Genomic DNA, 23,091 nt, shown 5'->3' on the forward strand with positions numbered 1-23,091 from the left:
AAGAAAAAGCCTATTTGAATAAAAAATCTAATAAAGGAAAAATTAGATATTTTATTCAATTTGGCCTATTTAAAGTTGAATTAAGATTTTTCATGCAACAGTGCTTTTTTTTATTCGCATTAGAAGTATTTATACGATTTATTAACAAGAGGGCAGTACACAATATCTGTGAAGTTGGCCCCTCGACTTCGGAAAATTTACACCAAACCTATGCCAATATTTTGGGACTGGAGTTTTATAAAAAAAAAACTATATTCCATACAAAATTTAAAATTATATTTAAAATGAATCGTTATTTGAAAATAATTTTAAAAATCTTTATTTAATTAAAAACATATTTATTCGATAAAGAATCCATATTCATTAAAAATACATAATTTTGATAAAAAGACTATATTCAATAAAGAAACTTTATTAGATAAAACAATCTTCATTCAATAAAAATCTCTATTCTATAATGAATCTTTATTTGTTAATTTAAATTACTTTTTTTACTTTATTAATTAAGGCAGTTTTTAATTATTTTTTACGTTTTTTTAAGGCTTCTGAAATTTTAGTCAAAACGTTTAAAATAATTGTCGTGATGGGTTACTCAATTTTAATTTTAAACATCTCTTTTAAGTAAGGTTAAAGTTTTTTTGTTTTTCTTATTGAGTTCCTAAATCTTTTTTAAGTTCAGTCAAAGTTTTTAATATATTTAAGTTGTTTTAAAAAATTTTTAAATATCGTTTTTTTGATATTTTAGTCAGTTTGTATTTAAAACCTTTTTTTTACGTTATTTAGGCTCCTAATTTTTTCGATTTTATAGTTGTTTTGCGTTTATCAATGATTTACTATTTTTAAAAGTTTTTAATACTTTTATACGTTTTTTAAAGTAGGTTGTTTCAATTTCTTTTTACGTTTTTTTGCTTCTGAATAAGTTTTTATATATATTTGTTTGTGGTCAGGTTGTGTTAAAATTGGCTTTACATTTTTTAGGCTTGTTAATTTTTAGTTATTTTTCTAATTTAAATTATTTACAGCATTTCTAAAATACGACTATTTTAAACGTTATGACTAAAATTTCAGAACTCTTAAAAATGCAAAAAAAATTAAAACAGTCTTACATAAAAATGTAAAAATATGCAATTTAAAACTAATAAATAAATATTCATTATAGAATAGAGATTTTTATCGAATGAAATGTTCGTATTTTGACAAAATTCGAACTTTCAATGCTTTTTAATAAAAATTGTGACTATGTATTTTTAGTATTTTTTAACTACTATAGTGATAATTTATTTCAAGCCTTGTATTAAATTTTGATGTTGTTTTAATCAACGAATAAAATTTTATCGTAATTTATAAAAAAAAAAAAAACTAAAAATGTTGAAAATTTCAAATGTCTATAAATCACTTAAAAAGATTTGAAATATTTTGAAAATTGTATTATGTATAGAAAATTCCATTATTAACATTCAGTTAAAATTTCATGTTTCTACGTTAAAGTGGTTTAGAGTTACATGAATATCTAAAATCGTTTTTTTTCTTCAAAAATTGATTTCGCGTATAAATTGCAGTTGTCTTCGCAATAGTTGATATCTTTTTAATGACATTAGGACATTAGCTATTGGTTCGTATCTTAGATTAGTAGACCAAAAGTCAGTGTAAGCGGGCATGGACACAATACTCATAAGTAGCTCTATTCCAATGTAGTTTCTTATTTCATCAACATTTGTCGTAATTGGATTTTCAAAGTTTTGAGAACTGTACAAATTTGTATTTGTTACAATCAATTCAGAAATGTCTTCTTTAAAAATAAAAATTAAAAATAATCATTTCCTTTTTTTTATAAATTTAGCAATACCTATATTTTGATTAACATTTATAGTTTATAGCATATTATTTAGTTTTACTCGAGTACTATACAGGGGCGGACTGGTTATTTTTGGCCCGGGGTGCAAAATTAATTAGGGGCCCGTAATTTTTTTTCAAACCTACCTTAATTAGGAAAGAGTCCTTAGTTTTATAAGTAACTATAAAAAAAAAAATTAAGAATAACATGTTATTTATTTGCAGAGATGTTAAAATATGGTATTTTATTTTTGTATTGTATAATACCGTATTATACCGTATAAAACCTTGCAGTACCTTAAATTATAGAAAATTTAACAAAGGTGAAAATGGATTAATTGAAAAAATGGCTAGAAGGTCAGAAAACATTTAAAAAACACATAATACAAGAATTATTTTAGACCTAATTCACAAAATTAATATTTAGTTATACTACCATGATGTAAGTACCATATGTCCATATGCCTATAGTGACTTAAATTTAAAATATTTTAATTACAATTCAGTATTCACATTTCATATAAATTATATTCTTAAAATATCAAATAAACTTCAAAATAAATTAGGATTTGAGTAACCTTATTATCTGCCAACTAGCATATAAATATAGGTATTTACTAACTTTTTGGTTCCACATTTTTTTTTCTTGCATGTACCAAGTACTTATATTTAACGTAAGAGATTTAGTAAACAAAATTATATTAACTAAATTATTTAATCTTTAAAAATTTTAAGTAAACATAGGTATTAGGGTATCTGCTTTTTTCAAAAATGTTTAATTTTTAAATAGAAATAAATAGAAAACTATACTTAATTCTTATATAGTTATATACTTATATACTATTTCAATGTACCTAAATTTACAATATTATTATATTACAATAAATTGATTTAAGTCATTTTTAATACCTTAATACTAAATAAATATGAATAAAATTATAGTTTATATTTTAAATTTTTATAATTATAATGTATTTTATTGAAGATCCATTCTATAAGTACTACTAAAAATTTAATATTTGAGTTACTAAAACTATATAAATATTAAATGGCAATAAGCCAATAATTTGATTGCAGTATGCTTATTACTTCATTGTTTGCATATCAAAATGGATAATACCTACTTAATTAATTATCTTTAATTGTGGTTATAACTAAAAATAAAGCCTTATTTTTTTTTTATACCATGTGTATAATACCTTGTATAAATGTATAATACAGTTTTATAACACTGTAGAATACAAACTCTCATCTCTATTTATTTGGGAGTATGATGCAGACATGGAACATAATATAGATACTTATAGTAACAATTTTTTTATGTAGGTAGCTTAGACTAAATGCATTTTTAGATGATTTTTCGATTTAAACTCACCCAAAGGAACACCTGTATTTTATTGAATACTCAATTATCCTTAAAATTATAAAGTTTTAATTCCAACATATCAAGTAGGTAGCTATATAATATATTATGAATAAGAACAAATATCTTCTGTTGATACACTCACAATTCACATAGTTAAATTTTAAACATACTTACTTTATTATTTAAAATATACCATACAATATTAAAAATACAATATAGCTTACGTAGGTATAACTTATATACGAGTATCTTTATATAATTTCCTAGATTTAAATGTATGAGTTAACAATAGAAATATAATAATCATATTTTAAATACCTATTGAAATTAAATACTTTAAAATAAAAGTAATCTACTTAATTCGTTAGAACTTTCACCCAATAAATTAATAGTTTCATCACTACTTGGAATGAGATCACTTTCAATGGATAACAACATCAACGCTTCAAGATGCTCTTGGTTGATTGCTGCTCTTAAGCGGGTTTTAATTATTTTTAATTTAGAGAAGGCCCTCTCGCAGTTGACTTGTGTGTCATAGCAACTACATATATTTTATATAGGTTCTTGAATGCTGAAGGCGATGAACCCATGTAATAATATTTGTGTAAGATAGAAAATGCGCATGGAATGCACCAGCCATTATTTTTACAATTACCTGAAATAAAAATATAACATAAAAATTAAATTTTTGTTATTTGTTAATTATTATAATGAACTTTACCTTCATGAACCATGCTGCAGTCATCATCTCCAGATTCATATTCACTTAATTCTTGTTTTTCTTCAATTGGCATAATGTAATTTGAATTGCAAAGAGGTATCATGGTCTTATACGATGTAGCAAAAGCTAATAGTTCTTTTAAAACTTCAGTGACTTCAACGTTAGCAATTAATGCAAAAACTTCTAATTTTTTTCCAAATGTTTCCACACGATTATGTATATTTTCAAAATATGTAGGTCCTGGACAAATCAGAGAAAGCCCTATTAAAACATTTTGATTTTTTTTCTCGGTATATCTTAAATCTATGGCCATCAAAATTGTATCCATAACATTTCGAAAAACTTCTATACGATATTTATCTTTACTATCAAAATTTGATCTTTCGTCCCTTGATTTTTCTCCTGGCATCATTTTAATCTTTCTTTTTCTTTTTACCTTAAAATCTTCTTCAATCACCACGTGTTCTAAATGGTTTGTTTTTGTAACCATAATATCGATAAACTTTTTAACCTCAGTAAAAATTTTCTGAAAATATTCATTTGTTGATATATTTTTCAACTCTTTTTTAAAAGATACAATTTGATTCCAAGCTGACAAATAATTTAATCCTTTTGACTGAAGATATTTGGAAATTGGCGTCGTAATACAGAATATATTTAGGAATATCCAAACTGTCATAATAGTCTCCAAAGAACACCATTTAACTAGCAAATCCCGGGCTTCTGATCGAGTATCACTGTCAGTTGAAGTATCATAACCCAATGTGTGTAAAACTTCAATAAGTATGGCGAATCGGTCTCTTTTATTATGATCTTCATAAAAACCATGGAATATTGCTTGTAGAGCTGCATCTTTACTATTCCAACGGGTATCTCCAACTTTTTGCAATTTCCAAAGTCTTTCTGATCCAATTTTAGTAAATAACAAACCTTTCCATAAATTTGTTCCTTTGTATGACCGGCTTATGAATGCAGTAGTAAGTTTTAAAAGGGAAAATAGATCTTGTACTTGGATGCAGCATTTTGAAGCATCTGATATCACCAAATTTAAAGCATGTGCATGACAATGGGTGTATACTGTTTGTGGGAGTTCTTCTTGAATAAATGCTCTGACGCCATTGTAGTGGCCGCTCATATTAGCCGCTCCATCAAATGAAACACTTATTAAATGTTGAATATCAATATTATTATTTACCAACACTTCCTTTATTTTCGTGAATTGGTGAACACCTGTTCCTGATTCTAATGGTATCAATGCTAGTACACGTTCCTCAGCCTTACCGTTAAATACATACCTCAAACAAATACATAATTGATCTATCACTGCTACATCTTGAGTAGAATCAATTTCCAGAGAAAAATGTTTCACTGAAGATAGTTGAGTCGAAATGGTTTCTTTCACTTTTAAACTCATTAGTAAGAGTAATTTGTTTACTGTATTTTTTGATAAAAATGTTATACGACTTCCTCTTCCAGTTTTAAAATTTTTTTCTAATTTCTGTTTTTGACTTTTTTGCTCTGCACTTTCCAGGTGATTTTGTAAAACAGAGTCGTATTTTGATAATAGTCTTACAAGTTCAATAAAATTTCCTCTATTAATGTTTATTCCTGTTTCAATATCAAAATCTTTTAAGTGTTCCATGTTAAAATTTAACGCACTTTCATTCCGCTTTCCTCGAAAAGCAAGACTTTGTTTTGCTAAAAATAAAATTACGTCAATTATTCTTTTGACTACTTCACGATTTTTTGCCACATTTGTGCGCCGCTCGGTATTTAATAAATCTCGAATACCAGTTTTGGACGATGCTTGTATGTAAGTTTGTACTGAAATGTCATGTACATTTGAATTTTCATGTTTACTTATTTTTTCATACAAATTTTTATTTCTACAATATACTCCTTTGACCCATGCACTTGATTGATCCGTAGAAAATGCCATGCATATACAACAGTAAAAATGCTGACTAGCTAAATTATATGATATCCAATGACGTTTTATTGTTTCTATTTCTGTTTTATCATGGTTAAAATGGTGAAATTGTCTGTTGTATACTCTAAATGCGTCAAATGGTAGTTTATGTGTATTAGTGGATGGTTGAATTGGATGATTTCTTAAAAATGCTAGTTTATATTGAATAGTATTAGTATTTGATGGAGCTATAAAAAGACTATCTGCCGATAATGAACTATTTTTATCATTATTTGGTTCTCTTTGGTTACTATCTAAAATGCTGACTTGTGTGGGTGAAGAAAGTAGGTTCATTTTTACTGGAGTAATTAATTTTGTAGAGTTTACAGTAGAACTTGTTATTTTTAATGAAGATATATCCTGAGTTACACTATTTGTTGAAGGTTTCTTCATAGGCGAATTTAAAGGAGAGGAGTTTGAAATTGAAACTGATGTAGTACTGGATGCTGTTAATATTTTTGACTCTGTATTAGAAGTTAAGTTACTTTTTAAATTGAAATCTAATGTAGTATGTGGTAATAATTTTGATGAAGGTTCTGTTTCAGCACATGGGAGTGAATTTGAAGATGACTCAGAAGTAATTAAGTTAGTAGTTGGAGAAGTAGAAACATTGTGTGGTTTTTTTACTGTTAGGTTAAAATTCAGTTTGCACTGCTTAGGATTATTTTTACTTTTTCAAGCTCTATTTTTTCACGCATTTTTCTTTTTGTACTACCACTATTATGTTTGTATGATGATTTTTTTTTGGCTTCAATGGCTTCCATATCAAATTTGAAACAAAACTAATCAAAAAAAATTATATTAGTTATTATGTTTAGGCTATTCTAACCTCAAATAAAATTAAGTTAAGTTAAATTAAGTTAATTAAATTAAATTAAGTATAATAATGGCCAATATAAAACAGTTTTTTTTCACAAGTTTTAAATATTTTTAAAAACCCGGTGCAGTCATAATAATACATCACATATTTTAGAAAAAATAATTTTATTTAATATTTCATAAAATTATCTTTAGTTTTTTTTATTTATATGGTAGTGTATTTAAGTATCCATATAACATATCAGTTATTCAGTTATCAGTAAGTTTCAAAAAACGATCAATTAGTTGAAGTCAACAAAATTATTAAAAATGTAAATGGCAAATACATCACTCCATTAAATTGTTGTATTATGTATCAAAATTCCATTTCATTTGTTTAATTAGATTGTTTTATATTAACAACAATAATTTATTATAATTATTCTAAATTAACTGACTTCCACTGTTTAAAAAATAAGTGTCTATAATCTATATATACCAACAGGTAGCAAATCCATTGCTATAGCTCTGCTTTATGAAATATAAAAAAAATATACACCTACCCTATTTGATATTTCTATTATATAAGTTAATAGTTATAAGCAAAAATAGGTAACTTACTATTCTTATGTTTGCCTCAAGTTGTTAACCAATTAATAATGAATTTGTTTTCTTTATAATATATAATTTATAGCAAATAAATAATAATTAATAATTATTAATTTCTGTACCAAATTAAAACTTTGATAATATTAATAAAGAATTTAGTTTTGACAAAAATTGAAATTAATACTTATTTTATTTTGGTTATGTATGAACCTGTATAATTTTAGTTTAATAACCAAATATATTACATAACAAACTGACAAATAAAGTTGTTTGGATTAATTGGTAATAATTATTAATTAATAATTATTAGTATGTATGTACACTAGGTCGGTGGACAGTAGGTACGTTTTATAGACAGTATGTTTATAAATTTGTACTTTATATAAGTACCTAAATAACAAACTTTTAACTACAAAGTATATAAACCATATGAAGGGTATAGTATAAAAGTCCATATAATATATGCAATCTATTTGGACATTTGCTTTCCGATTAACTACCTAACTTCTAGTACAATTTGAATAAAATCAATGACCTCACCTGTGGGTAAGTTGACAATTAAGAGGACATTTTATTGCAATTTGTTTTTGCATTTTAAGATTCATAACTTAAATTATGTTTTTTTTTAAATTAAAAACTCAAAAAAATGTTAACATGGTGCTATTGGTAATATTCCTACCTTTACACTTGATTCAGTCATTTGACTCTAATATTAAAAATTACAGACACAGAGTGGATTCTTCTGAATAAAAATTTGCAATGTTATGAGATGGTAAACATTATTTTGATTTGGTATACATAGCCATAGCCCATATATCTAATAGAATACTTCAACTTTAAAATGTATAATCAATTTATGAATATAGGTAGGTACTAGGTACAATATTAATTTTTAATACAAGACATATTAATTTAGAAAATAAAATTCACAACAATTTTAATCTTAGCTAACCTCAAATAATGATTAAATTTTGTAAATAATTAATCCAAAGACAAAATATCAATGAAATGTTAGTCAAAAATGTTAGCTTAAGTCTTAAGAAGTACAAAATATTTAAGTGTTATTTTTGATGATGTATTAATAATAGTAACCTTTATGGACCATTGCGTTCATACCTATTAAGTTATCAATACTTATACTTTAAACTAAATCAAATTTTTATTTAATAATGTAATATTGAAAAATATTAAATGTTATTAGACGGTATCCAATATGAAAATTGTTTAATATATTTACACAATACACAAATACTGAAATACGCATTATAATACATTTTATTATAATATATAAATATATAATAGAGTAATATTAAATGATTTTTTACTCATCAGTTTTAATTTCAAGACTCAAAATCAAATAGGTACTCGTACTTTTAGAATAATATAATTAATATATAAAACGTCTAACGTCTCCTAGAGTCTAGACCCTAGCTAAACACTCAAAGATACGAATGCGAAAAATGATCGATTATCATATTTAGTTAATTCATCAATTCATGTAATAATAAAAATGACAAATGTTTATAAATTATAAATATAAAATATTATATAATTATAACATTTATAGCTAACACATAATAAGATAAGATAAAATCACCATAAATACTAAAACAAAACTATAAATAAACCGTTATCAGAAGCGGAGTTTGGCCTCCTTGGTCTCTAGTCTTCATGATTACAATCATAGAGATAAGCGGGAGTAGTAATATTTTTGTGGTAATATCTTTAATGTACGGTTATCTACAGACTATATAGATTATAGATATATAATAGACACTAATGATACGATGACACGATGTAATATTATAAATATAATAACAACGGATATTGTAGATTTCTATTCTAATTTATCTTTATATTCTACATTGCGATAAGAGTAAAATTAAAAAGGGCCCGACTGTGGTAATCGGGGGCCCGGATCATAAATACGAATGGGGGCCCGGGGTGCTACTTGGTGTATAGCACCCTGGGCCAGTCCGCCCCTGGTACTATAGTGTATTTATAAAACCGCGTCCACACCTGAGCACACACAGACAGAGCATATCGTGTGCTCATGTTGTGCGTTCTACAAATTTGCATGATTTTGACGCACAGTGAATGCGAGCCGAGACGGTCGACTCGGCGTGAGCACACATGCTCGGTCTGTGCGGGCTCAGATGTGGACGCGGCTTAAGTAATAATAATTTACTTAAATCTAGGTTACCTAGCCGCCTAGGCACTCAACACATTTAATTTTAAAATCTATTAAATTTTTTTGTCCTATAGCTCATTACTTATATGCCATCAGACGTTTATAATATTGATACGAGATTTTACAGAAAATAAATTTAGACAATGTAGTATAATTATCGCTTCGGAAAAATTGAGTAAAAATGTCAAATTTTACTTAGATTGTAATGTTATGTTTAAAAAAAAACAATAACCTTTAAAATATATTGCCTATAAAATCTTAAACAGTACTTGGTTATCAAATTATACAAAATTGAAGGACATTGATTAGGATTTCAATTGTATTTACTATTTTATATGGATTTCAAATAAAATTATGCTAGTTCACTTACTCAGTTTTGTTTACTTGAATGTTTTTAGGTATACCTGTAATGATACATTTTAAACCTTCTAACTGATTGAATGTATCCATATTTATTTCTATAAATAAATGTTGACCAAGTTCTTTGGTGACTGTTATGGTTCCATCACATCCATCCCTGTAACACTTTCTTGTGTAGTGCTCGAGTTGCGAAGAAACTATATTAATTGCATCTTGTAATCTTTTAAATGAGCCTAGAAAAAATGCCAAAAAGAATTTCGGGTTTTAGTAATTTAATTCAAATTGGAAATAATTGTGTTTAATTTATTTATACCTGTCATCAGTTTCTCTTGATAAATTGGAAAAAGCAAAATATTTTTAATAGTTTGACCACATTTAAAATTGTCACAAGTATAAAATTGATGAATACTTGGTGTTTTTATAAACAGTTTTCTGTGAGCAAAGCAACAAATGCTCTTGCGTCATATCCTGACAAATTTCCAACAAGTAGATTTTTTTTAGTATGTTCTTTAAGTAACTCAAACCGGTCAATATAAAGTTGATTATTATTTAATGCGCCACATTGATGCGTATGTAACATTCAGGAAGTTGATTTTTATCACCAGTTAAATAAATGAAGCAAGTGCTTATGTATTCTTTAAGTGATCTTCGATTACAGAATGTTCTAGTAATTGCACCAAGTAGTGCTTTCGATTAATCACTTTACACATTCGTTTGGTAGAGTAATTCCTGTATTCATCTAATTTGCCATCCAATAATATTATATTGTTAACATATTTTGTTTTTCTGACAATTGTTGGCTTATTGATAAAGTTTTACCATCCACTTCTGTAATAACTTGATATAAAAATATATGTGCCGATTCTATTTTATTTTTTGTCCCTATCGGAAATACTAAGGACCTGTAACATCTACACATATAGTTCTTCTCTAGGTTTCAGTGCATTTATTACATCACTAATTAATGATTGCACGACAACTATGATCAGTACATCTACCTTTAAATGAAATGTAAGAACCATTTGAGAACTCTGATGAAACATTATGATATTTTATAGCATATGAACAAGGTAATCCATATTGATTGAAGAAGGAATCCAAAAATAAATCAACCCATCCTTTTTGTAATTTCCAAATTTGTCGTGTACCTTTCAATGTATTTTTGACCCATTGTAATTTAATTTGTGGTTTGATTTTTGAATAACATGTGTATGGTATAATAACTTTATAACTATAACTGATGGTCTTTGGTGCCATTCCAATTGTTTTAAAGAGAATAATGGGCCTAAATGTTTAATAACAAGATGATACCTACAAATTACAATCATTTATTTTGAATAAGACAAGTAAACATTATTTTGACTATTTATCATGTACACGGGTGCAAAAAAAATAATAATAAAAACCACACATCATTGTAAAATCAATACATTCATTAGAAAAATAAATTTGATTTAAATGTTTTTTTGAAAATTTCAATATAGCCAATTTGTAAGCCTGGTTATTAGAAAACTTTTTACTGTAAAAACCTTTATCTTTGTTAAGTGTAAGCGCCCAACAAAGGGGGGTTTCCCGAAGGACCACTCGACCGATTGTCGAGACCAAAGAAGTTCAAAACAAATCACTCGCCCCTCGATTTGGCGTAAACAGGCAACCTAACGTGGTACCCCGTTACCAGTTTGGGTATGCAACCTGACGCACACAAACACGACTCTGAGGATGAGGAGTACAGAAAACGGGAATCAGGAACATGCAAGTTAGTTAATGGGGAAGGTCTCTGCGATCGAATCGTCTGGTGCAATGACCGCAGAGCTCACATATAACGGGACTAATACTTAAAATAATCTTAAAATTAATGAGGTCTTGATGTGGTTGGATTGCAACGACGTTGGTCTGGACGGCCTGGGCGGCCTCTCACACAACGTTTTGTTGCTGGCGGACTTACGCTCTGAAGTATTTCGACGGTTGACGTGACCGGCGAAGATATTGACAACCGACAACGTCGGTCGGACTGTGTGTATTGGGTACAGTTTCACACCGACAACCGAGTTGTCGGATTGTACGCCAGCTGACGGGAAGGTAATGTAGAAATATGATAATAATTACTCACGATTTGTTGAGGCAAGTTTATTGTTGACTTATCGCACAGTGATTTAACAAGTATAAGAATTGTAATAATCACCGTAAGCCGGATGCGCACAATGCGAATTAATAAACACGAAATAAATATAATAACAAAGATCCGTAAACTGGATGCGCTCACTGCGACTTAATAAAAAAAATAATTGACTGATCGCTCAATGCGATTTAAGTAAATATAATAATGTTTGCGCACAATGCGACTTAATAATAAAAAAAATGAACATAATGTACGCTGCAATAGCGGGAATACAAAAAAAAAAAACAATAATAATAATAATATAATACGTTGGCCGTAAAACAACAACAAACATTGAACAGATGATAATAAAGCAAAGACAATAAATACAAATAATATAATAATTTAGACAGAACAGTAGGAAGAGAGAGGAGTCGAATGGACAACGATAAGAACAGGTAATCGCACAACGCGATGCGCTAACAGATTGGCGCGAACAGTTAAGTGTTTAATGTTTGATCGTTTGATGGTTTTCTAAATTATAAATTTTTTGAAGTAAGACTCATTAATTTAAAAAATAATAACATTAATAATATAGTGTTTGTATATTAATAAATATATATTCATATGATACACTGTCATTTATTTATAACGCACTAAAAGTACAGCAAAAGTAATACCAATGAAATGTGCACCAGGGCTTTAAGTTTTTTATTTGTATTTAACAATTTTTAATTGTTATTATCATTTAAGACTGAGAAGTATTCAGAAATTTGGCACCCACGTGCTAATATTTTATAAAAAATTATTTGACTTTTTCCACATAACTAACGCGCCGAAGCCTTACTTTTCGGCAATCCCTCGTTATCGTATCCTTTTTAGAACAAAAGTAAAAAAAAATATTAACCAACTTAGGTTATTTTTCATTTTCTTTAATGAAAGATGGGTCATGTACAAATTGTATGCCACCCTTATAAAAATTTTGATGACCGACATACCGGCGTATCGGTTAGCCTCCTTTTCCATGTTCCGAATAAGGAAATACATAATCTTTTGGTGGCACCTAAGGATTTTCAAGAAGCTGACATTTTGTATAATCATAAATAGTTTTTCCAATGTATAGACTTATATCAGTCAAGTAAAAAGTTTGTGATATTTGAGTTGATGACATTGATGGTGTCAGAGTTGAAGAAGGTCATGGAGTTGGCGATGAGCATGATGATATTTGAGACGGAAATTGTGACGTATTGGACGTCAATATGTCAAGTTTTAATTAAGAAGCTAACCTAACCTAACCAGAAGTGGTTGACCTATTAGAAAGTGTCCAGGAGTTAAACAGTCGAAATCATGAGGATGTGAGTGGGCGAGAATTAAAAATGGCTTCTACGCGAGCCAAAACCATCGAAAACTCTTTAATCGTGATGTATGTCCAAATGACACGCACTTAAAGCCGTTTCGTCGATCAGACAGCTGTCTACCACAAACCACCGAAATGCGGGGAACTGGGTGGATTAAAGTGCCAGACACAGGAAGCGCGTGTATTGGCAATAGTCGATTGTCCCTCAGAACTTTCTATCAACGTGCAAAATTGCCGATTTGCCTTGACAAAATTTGTACCACAATCTTAGAAGACATCACTCGGTAATCCACGACGGGCGATAAAGCTTAATAAATGTTCATATATTTTAAATTCACTGATTTAATATCATGCACGCGCAACAAACCCTACTATTCATTCGAACACTTATATAATACTTACATCAAACACAAATTTAATGATCAACGGACAACGATAGACGATAGTGTGATCCAAGTGGTGATGTATGAAAGACGTCGGTACGCTGTACCTATAAAATAGGCGTAATTATCTATATCTACACGAATATAATAACATAAATTATTACGTATTTATAATCGTATATAATGTGTGCGTCACGTTTAACCATCATCCTACATCACAATCGGAAACGAAATAAAAACATGTATTATGCGAATGATTGATGACGATCTACAGATTTAAATATATGGCAGTACATAATAGCGCAATGCTATAATAACACCAGTAGGTAATGGCGCCTTGTGGTCGTCAGTATAATAATGTGTACCTATACATATATACTCGAGAACAGTGCTGATGCTGCTGCTTCTGTTATGTACGATGTACCTATGGGTTAAGAAGGTTGTAGTACTACTTCTATACAATATGCACTATAATAGTGCGCTGTAAACAAATTAGTACACTAATATTGTAAGACGATAATATTATATTTAAGACATGATATTTTTCTCTACAAAAGTTAAGCGTCATACGTATACTCGATACTTGCATAATGCATTTATTATACATCATCGGAAACCGAGTATATCCAGACAAAATGCACGAAGGTCATCGAAGAAAATGTACACTTAATTTACAATATGTATGTGATCTATGAAGTTATTTGGTGTATACAGAATATATTATTTTATTTGTTATGGTCAAAATAAAGACAACAAAAGGAATTTACAATCTTTTTGTAATTATTTCCATCAAAAATGATTAAGTTATTGTTGATTGTTACGATAATTATGTGAATTATACCTATAATTATATATATATATATATTATACAAATTTACTAGTTTATCCGACTTTATTACTATTTTATTAATTATTATTATTGTTAACCATGGTTATGCTTTATGCATAAAATAATGTAAAGGAAGTTTAAAAGGGCTACAGGTCACTTAATTTTATGGCTCTAGAGCAAATGATTTCCGTCCTGAAATATTGTCCCAGTTCGCTTCTATTTTCGCTAATCGGTGACTAATTAAGAACCTAATTGATGGCAATACCCGTACACACACAATAAACTTATGGTGACCAGATATTAAAAAGAAAAAACAGTACATTATAATATAGGCTAATACATTATGGGTATATATCAATATAATTACCTAACAATATAACACCAATTTAAACTTATTAATAAATTATTATATTATAATATACATATACATAATATATTAATTATTTATTTTTAAACAAAAATATACATCACAGATTTTTAATCTTACTAACAGTGAAAAATAAAATATGTGTTTTTATATAACTCTACTCATCATATTATGATTTTCATAAAAAACAAAACTTATAATAATAAATAATTAATAAAAAAACATTGTTTTTCAGTCAGTGGCGCCGAACCTATGTATTAGGTGTGGCATATGCCACACCTTTTTAAGGGGGTGGGTGGTCCGAGGACTGGGAACTTAAGTTCTGTGATAGAAAACCAGTCTTGGAACAGTAGAAGAGTAGTAATTGTTTAGTTATCAAGATAGAGCAAAGAGTTTTCCTTCATGTAACACAAGACTGTTAGTATTAGCATTTAGCATATCAGCTGTAGGGAGAGCGGAGTTAGTTGTTACACTTTTGATTTATCGATTTTTTATAATTTTTCTTTTACTATGATCATAATTTTTGTGACACCATTCTATTAAGTAACTTCTTGGGTATGTTTTCATGAATGTAAAATAAAATAAAATAAATTTTTAATACTAAAAAACCCCTGGTAAAGTCACTAAGTCAAAATGTAACAACCTACCCCCGGGTGGGGTAAATTGTTATAGTCCAGGGGCACATTGTTACATTCTACATTTTGAAATATTATTACCCAAAATAAATAAGAAATCAACAGTAACAGTAATGATAAACATTTTATAATATAATATAATATAATATAATATAATATATTTATAATAACTAAATATAAATAAACAATTTTCCTTTTTATGAGTATTTATACTGATGTAGTCCTATTGAATACAAATAAATATAGGTAACTGCCTTATTTAAAAACAAAATATAAATAATTGTTAAAATAACATTGTTATAATTTATAATTAATATAATATAATATAATAAAATAAAGTATTATATTGTATAAGTTATATTAATAAGTAACAACATGCCCCTTGCGAAATGTAACAACGTGCCTGCGTGCCTCATATCGTTTTTTTTCTATTATAATTTTTTTATTCGAAATGGATTAATGAAATTGAATTCTATAGTTAGAATATGATGTAGTACTACATAATGAAGAATTATTAAATGACAAAATAATCTCACCTTGAATTTGTGCGTTGTAAAAAAAAACGCAAGTCGCGGAACAAAAGTTACTTTTGATAACAAATTACAGAAAAACGTTGTCAATTCAAAACACAGATAAAATGTACTCGATATTATTACAAAACATATGTAATTAATGATAACGTAATTTTTTCGTCCAGTCTCCGCAGTGTTACCATAATTAGAAGTATAAAATATCTTCACTGTAACAACTAACCCGTGTAACAACTAACTCCGCTCTCCCTATCTAATGGTATTGTACATTTTATACTTAGGTAATTTGTGGCATTTATATATGAGAACTGAGAACTAATTAATGATATTAAGAGTTAAATGTAAGCACAGGCACGTCACCAAGGGGGGGGGGCCTTAGGGGGCCTGGCCCCCTAAGAAAAGTCAGTGGCCCCGAACTGGCCCCCTCAATTTTATTTTCAAATATAATGGCATTTGATTATTCCGAATGGCCGAATCAAACAATCGTATTAGGTAGGTACATAAATTAAATTCCAAGATTTTATTTTATTAGTCGTTATTATACTCGCCACGGACTAAAGTATCTTAATTCTTAGTATATGGCGACATGGCGTATATGCGTTAGTCCGTAAAATTCGTCACTCGACAATTTGAGATAAGAGTGATAATCATAAGATTAGAGTGAATTACACGTCTAAGAATAGATTGAAAACTAGAAATTCCAAATACGGGTCTCGAACGTGCATTTGATAAACACGACCGTCGACCACAGACAACACGACTAGGTACAATAGTTTATATTCCACTATTCCAGTAACATTGTGATAGTGATCACCATTTACTACAGTCTACAATAACGTCAATAACAAATAAACATACCTCATCAATATAATATACACAGTGTATCGATTTGTATTGATTCATTATTCATAATCAGGCAGAGGCCAAGTCACAAGTAGTTGTAGTAGTATTACAATGAAGAGAAGTATAATAAGTTATTTTAATAATCCAAAAAACTTAAAAACTGAGAAAGGTATGTACGATAATATTATACACAATTCAGGTACATTTTATCTACCCAAGTCTTATTTACCTACATTTTATATTTACTAATTATTAGACTAATTTTCTTAAAGCTGTATATTCTATCATTAATAGGTACCTACGTCCTACATATTATTAATCCGTAGTTTTTTTAAATTTTTAAGACATTTCATTCTATTATATTGTTGAATTTGTAGTATTTTAATTTTTAATCATTAAGATGATTATTATTTTATAGTGTTTATGTGCATTATACTCTTTGCACACTCTTATTAATCTCAACATTTACACTATTTTTACAAAGTATAATTTAGGTAGGTAGTACTAAATATTTCTGGACTTATGGTATTTACTATTTAGTATTGTATTTACCTGTTACCATTCGGTGGATACATTATTTTCATAAATAATTGTTTTTATTTTATTTTATTTTATTCATGAAATTTTGATTTACTTATTTGTTGATCATAACATAGTTGATAATTAATACTAATTTGTACCTGCCTATTTATTATATTGTTATTATTATTATTATTATTATTATATGCAGGGTTTGAAAAGAATGCATTCAATTTTTACATTATGAATTATGATTGTGAATGCATTTATTTTACAAACGAATATGAATGGAAATTGAATGTAACTATGCATTCTTTTTCTAATCACATGGAAAAAATATTATATTTTTAATACCAAAAAATTTAAAAAAAAATTTTATTCATGTTTGATGTTAATGTTACTATGATACATATACATTTATATATACAGTATAGTTAATGTGGACTAAAGACAAGTATTTCTATACCTACTTTATTATATTATTTAATATTTATTGTGAAACAAAAGATGTTTCTCATTCATCATTTCAATAGTCATTAGCCATTTATATAACATGTTAATATATATGGTTCTAAATTATAATTATAATTATTATTATTTTTAATATCTTATTTATTTATTTATTTATATATAATATTGTTAAATTGCAGTTAATGTTTAAAATGTGTGTTATTTCAATTTGCTATACCTCCTACCTCGTTTATTGTTATTGTTCATGAAATATATAAAACGCCTTGTTATTTTGTTAAACAAAAAAATAAATTAATAAATTATGTTTTATTCATATAAAATAAAACATTTTTTTTTTACATGAATGCGGTTAAGAATGCATTCTTTTTGAAAAATTGAATGTTGAATGCGAATACATTCAATTTTAAGCTCTATGAATATGAATGTGAATGCATTCATTTTTTGAATGAATGTTCCAAACCCTGATTATATGTAATGTAACCATATAAGACTTGGATAATTTAGATAACTTAACAAAAAATAATTTTAATAAATAATATGTTAAGTCCAATAATCATGTTTTAGTTAATGAAGATGATATTAGCAAGAAGTTATTATGTGAAGCATCTACTTCTACAGAGATAAAAGAGATAAATAAAGGTTAATGTTACAGTTGCACTGTTGCGCATACTTATACTTTATAATAATACTTACATAGTTTCATATTATCTACATACATATTTAATATTTATACATTTATTTATTAATACTTATTACTTTTAGATGTTGAAGATTTCAACAATAGCGTTGGTGACATTGTGACTTGTAATTATGAAGAAGAACAACTACAAGACTCAAGTAGCAATGATAGCAACAGTAGTGATGAACATGTGAGTTGTGCTACAATTGTTGATAGTGTTGATATAAATTCTTCTATAGATTCTTCCTCTTGTACACTTGAAATATCAAAAACATACCTGCTTACAGTAAGCACCAGCTAAGACAGGGGGTCGCCAACCTTTTCAATTAAGTTGTTAGCTACATTCGAATCTAGGTTATCTTCTAGGTCTAGGTCTCTAGGAGATTTGTTTGATGAGCAGAAAAAAAAAGCGGGAAAGTGGGTATCGCTCTGCTGTACATTAGGTGGTAGGGTGGACCTCTGACTAGGGTAGGTTAGATTTGAATGCAATGATAGGTATCATCGTATACGAAAAACGATTCTGAACGGAGATGATTTGTCAGTCTAGGATATATTATATTTAAATATTGTCATAAATTCTATTTTGAAACAAATATATTATTTTTCAATTATTAGGACGCATTTTAAATAAAGCATGGTTAATCAATTTTTCCAAAAACATTGCATGTAGTTATCATAATTCATAATACCTTATTATAATATTATCATAGATATACTTACACCTGATTTCATAAAAATTTAAAACTCAAACGGTCAAAACATTTTTCTTATAATGATGCTTCGAGTTTTCATTATAGCTACTCGAAGGAAAACTTAGTGTTGTATTTTTAATCCTTAGTTATAAACACAAAAAATTTATGATTTTTCAACTTCAAAATTACTTGCAAATTTTCGCGTTTTCGACAGATTTTGTAAAAATTTGAACTATAAACGCTTATAAACAAAAAATTGTGACTAAAGATTTTTAATTTTTTTTAGCTACAATAAAAACAACTCATAAGGAATTTGTATTAAATTTTCTAGTTTTTTTGGTCATCTAAAATGTTTTACTGACACTTCAAAAAAAATTCTCATAAAAATCGAAAATTACAGTGGTCCATAAATTTCTCAAAAAATTCATACCGCATTAATAGGTTTTAAACCACCGCATTTTTAGGTGGGTAGGTAAATTAATGTCCAACAACAAGTATAATAGGTATACAGTATTAATTAATAAGTAAAAGCTAAGAAAGTTCTTATTTTATAAAAGTACCTTCAAATGGTTTAGTAGGAAGTGAAATATCGGCAATATTAGCATTATTAGCAGAAATTTGTATTAAGGTTAGGTTATTGTAGCTTGTTGTGGGACTTCTCCGTGATTAGATTGGTCATCTTCCTCTTGCAAATTTGACTTAATGCAATTTAGCTCCTCGTCAACATACCTCCTTTTAGTTGTTCTACTTAAATTATTCATTTTAAACCACTATAGTCAAAGATTCGAAAAATTTATAAATTATGGGTATTCTGAATTGCCGTGGAAAACAATGTAGAAAACGAATAGAGACGATAAAAATCAAACGTTTAATCAAAAATATCTTATGCATGTGCGACTGTATATATTATTATAAGACTTGTAGACAGTGGTCGAATTGTTGTGTTGTGGGAGGGGGGTGCAGGGGGACAGAGCTCCCTACCATTTTCGTTTTTGTTTTGGTATACGAACTAATTCCAGGAATAATTTTTATTAAAATGTAGAATGGATTGTATATAAAATGGTCAAAGACGACACAGACTTCTAATAATATTTGAAAATTAAATAAACATTTATGTCGTAGATTGTAGGTATTAGGTATTACACAGAATGTATGCATAGTGTACTGGTGTTTCTATTACATTTTGTTATTAATGTCAACGGATTAACGAAAAATGAAAATTTAAACGTGAAAATTCACTATAAAAATAGCTTTATTAATTTATGATATTGTTAATATAGGATGCCATTTAAAAATCAAAAGTTGATAGTGGTTTACCTAATAAATATAAGGGTGAAAAATATTAAAAATTTATATAGTTTTAGATCAGCGTAGATTTAAAATTTTGAAAAAAGTAAATAGTTTTTAGAAATAATGAGTGTTTTACGCCTCATGAATCACCCTGTATACAATTTTCCACCTCTCTTTAATTTGAATTAATTTTTTCCCCTCGATTATTCAAACACTCGGTAAATCGAAAACCTCTATAAACCGAATTTTTAAGTCGGTCTCCTGAATTTCGAATTATCGAGTGACTACTGTGTATATTAGTATATATTATAAATAATTGTTTTGAACTATTGTACCATTATCGCACTTTATTGTTATATGTTATAAAACATAATATAATTTACCTAACAAAATAATTAAATTACATATTATGATACCATGGTGTATAATATTAACAAATCTAAAATTTGAAGAAGCTAGTACATTTATGTATTTTTTTTTTTTTTTTTGGTACGCATAATTTTTAATTCAAACACTTATGATAATCATAAAATTATTCATCTCATTGTAGTAAATTAAATTATTTTATATATATTTTTTAAAGGACAAAAAAAAGTTTATTCGTTGACAAAGAGAATGCAAATTCAATTAAGACTAAAAATGGTAAGTAACAATACAATATTATAATCAAATGTTTTCATTTTACAAAATATTTATCTTTTAATTTCTGACTTGTATAGTTTAAATATATAATTTATACTATAGTTTTAATATACTTATATAAATTATATTACTCTTAAATAAATATCATAGTTATAAGAAATAATAATAAAAAAATAATAATATCAATTTAATTAATACAATAATGTTGTTGATATAGGTGCTATATGTTATTCTAATTCATACACTAAAATAAAATAAAAATATATTCTTTACTGATATAATATCCTATATATATATATATGTTTTTTTTAAACAGATAATGATGGTTTTCAAGTCTGTACTCCACCAGCTGCTTACTATGAAATTTGAAATTCCTACGATTGATAAAAAATTAAACAATCTCACTCAACTTTTAGAAGAAAATAATAATAACTTGATATCCAAGATTAATGATGCAGATATTTTAGATAATAATCAATAATTATTATCAATTTGATTTGGACTTGCCTATAAATTCGCTTGATATGTTGGACGAGTTAGAAATAAAATTAATCAATGATAAAACATATCATACTTATTTGGTATTTATTCTTGTTTATATTTAATTTAAACTTTAATTTTTTATAGATAATAATATATATTATAAACTATTCTTTAATTTTTAGTTAAAACGACTTTCAGCAGTCGGTGGCAAATCTATAAAAGTAATGGTTAAACGAATAATGGCTATGCTATTTGCTAATGAAATTTTGTGTATTTTCTCATACAATGGCCGTGGCAATAAAAAGCAATGTTTTTCCAAATCAATGATTAATAAATTAATTTTTCGTTAGTACTCATCAAATTATAAATATAGTATAGGAAATTACTTTTATGTATACAATGTTAAATTATTTTTTATGGCAGAATTGCATGTATAATAATTGCACTTTAGTATATTATACTCGTATATACCTATATATTAGTATAACTAAAAAGTGTTATTTTATTTTGTGCATTCAAAAATAGTAGCAGAGTTGTTTTCTGTATTTACTGGTTTTAAATATAGTTTAAACATCATTAGTGACAACATTTAAATACCTAAACTCACAAATATTGTCTATCAAAAGAGCTAATTTTTTATTCAAAAAATAGATATAATAAACTCGTGAGTCAATTCTTCATTAACAAATATATTTTACAAAAAAAGACTAAATTGGGCTCCTAATTTAAATAATAGAATTTATTCATTGGTTGTTATAATGTTAAACTTAATTTAAAAAAACATATGACATGTTCAGTCTTTACATGTATATTATTATTAATGAAAAATAATGATTTTTTTACATTATTAATTTGTAAATCGCTCTGACAAAAACAGTAATTAGATGCAAGTAGAATGTGGGAAGTTAGGGCTAGTGGAATTATTTTGAACATGTGTTCGTGACGAGCGGATCGCAATATAATATGGTTATAAAACTGAATTATACATTGTAATTTTAAACTTAGTCATTAAATTGTATAGAATATTTCCCACTTTTCCTTGAACATAATATCTTTTACATTTTTTTGTATATCTTCAAAAGTTCTATTAAAACACTAATTTTTAGCTAATTGATTAATTCATAAATCAGATGATACAATTCAATGCGAATGGTTTTGTTTTCTGTAAAACAGTTTATACAATAATTTATTAAATTTTTTGATTTTGTTTTTCGGAAACCTTTGTACTTCAACGAGTTTAAGACTATGGAAAAATTAGAAGTTGACCAACCCAACACAATATTTTTAATCAAATTTGAACGATTTCTCCATCTTTAATACTATCGTAATCTACATGTATGGTCGTAAAAATGTTAAATATTTGAGAATTAAAATCTATCCGTCCGTTATACCATTTGTCATTAATTTTTAAATCTAATAATGGATA

General features: G+C 27.2%; 1 protein-coding gene and 1 pseudogene across 1 annotated transcript; one reads left to right on the forward strand and one right to left on the reverse strand.

Moving 5' to 3' along the window:
• Window positions 1-1,529: 1,529 nt before the first annotated feature.
• Window positions 1,530-23,091, reverse strand: part of LOC149061920 (zinc finger MYM-type protein 1-like) — a 33,435-nt pseudogene continuing 11,873 nt past the window's right edge.
• LOC149061921 (uncharacterized) lies at window positions 16,421-21,663 on the forward strand. Its single transcript, XM_089221355.1, has 4 exons — window positions 16,421-17,058; window positions 18,444-18,518; window positions 18,642-18,844; window positions 21,499-21,663. The coding sequence occupies exons 1-4, from the start codon at window positions 17,001-17,003 to the stop codon at window positions 21,661-21,663; spliced, it is 501 nt and encodes a 166-aa protein (XP_089077481.1). The 5' UTR covers window positions 16,421-17,000.

Source organism: Diuraphis noxia, unplaced genomic scaffold (assembly GCF_037042655.1).
Source record: "Diuraphis noxia isolate RWA-SAM2 unplaced genomic scaffold, SU_Dnox_SAM2 contig0001, whole genome shotgun sequence".
Classification (NCBI taxonomy): domain Eukaryota; kingdom Metazoa; phylum Arthropoda; class Insecta; order Hemiptera; family Aphididae; genus Diuraphis; species Diuraphis noxia.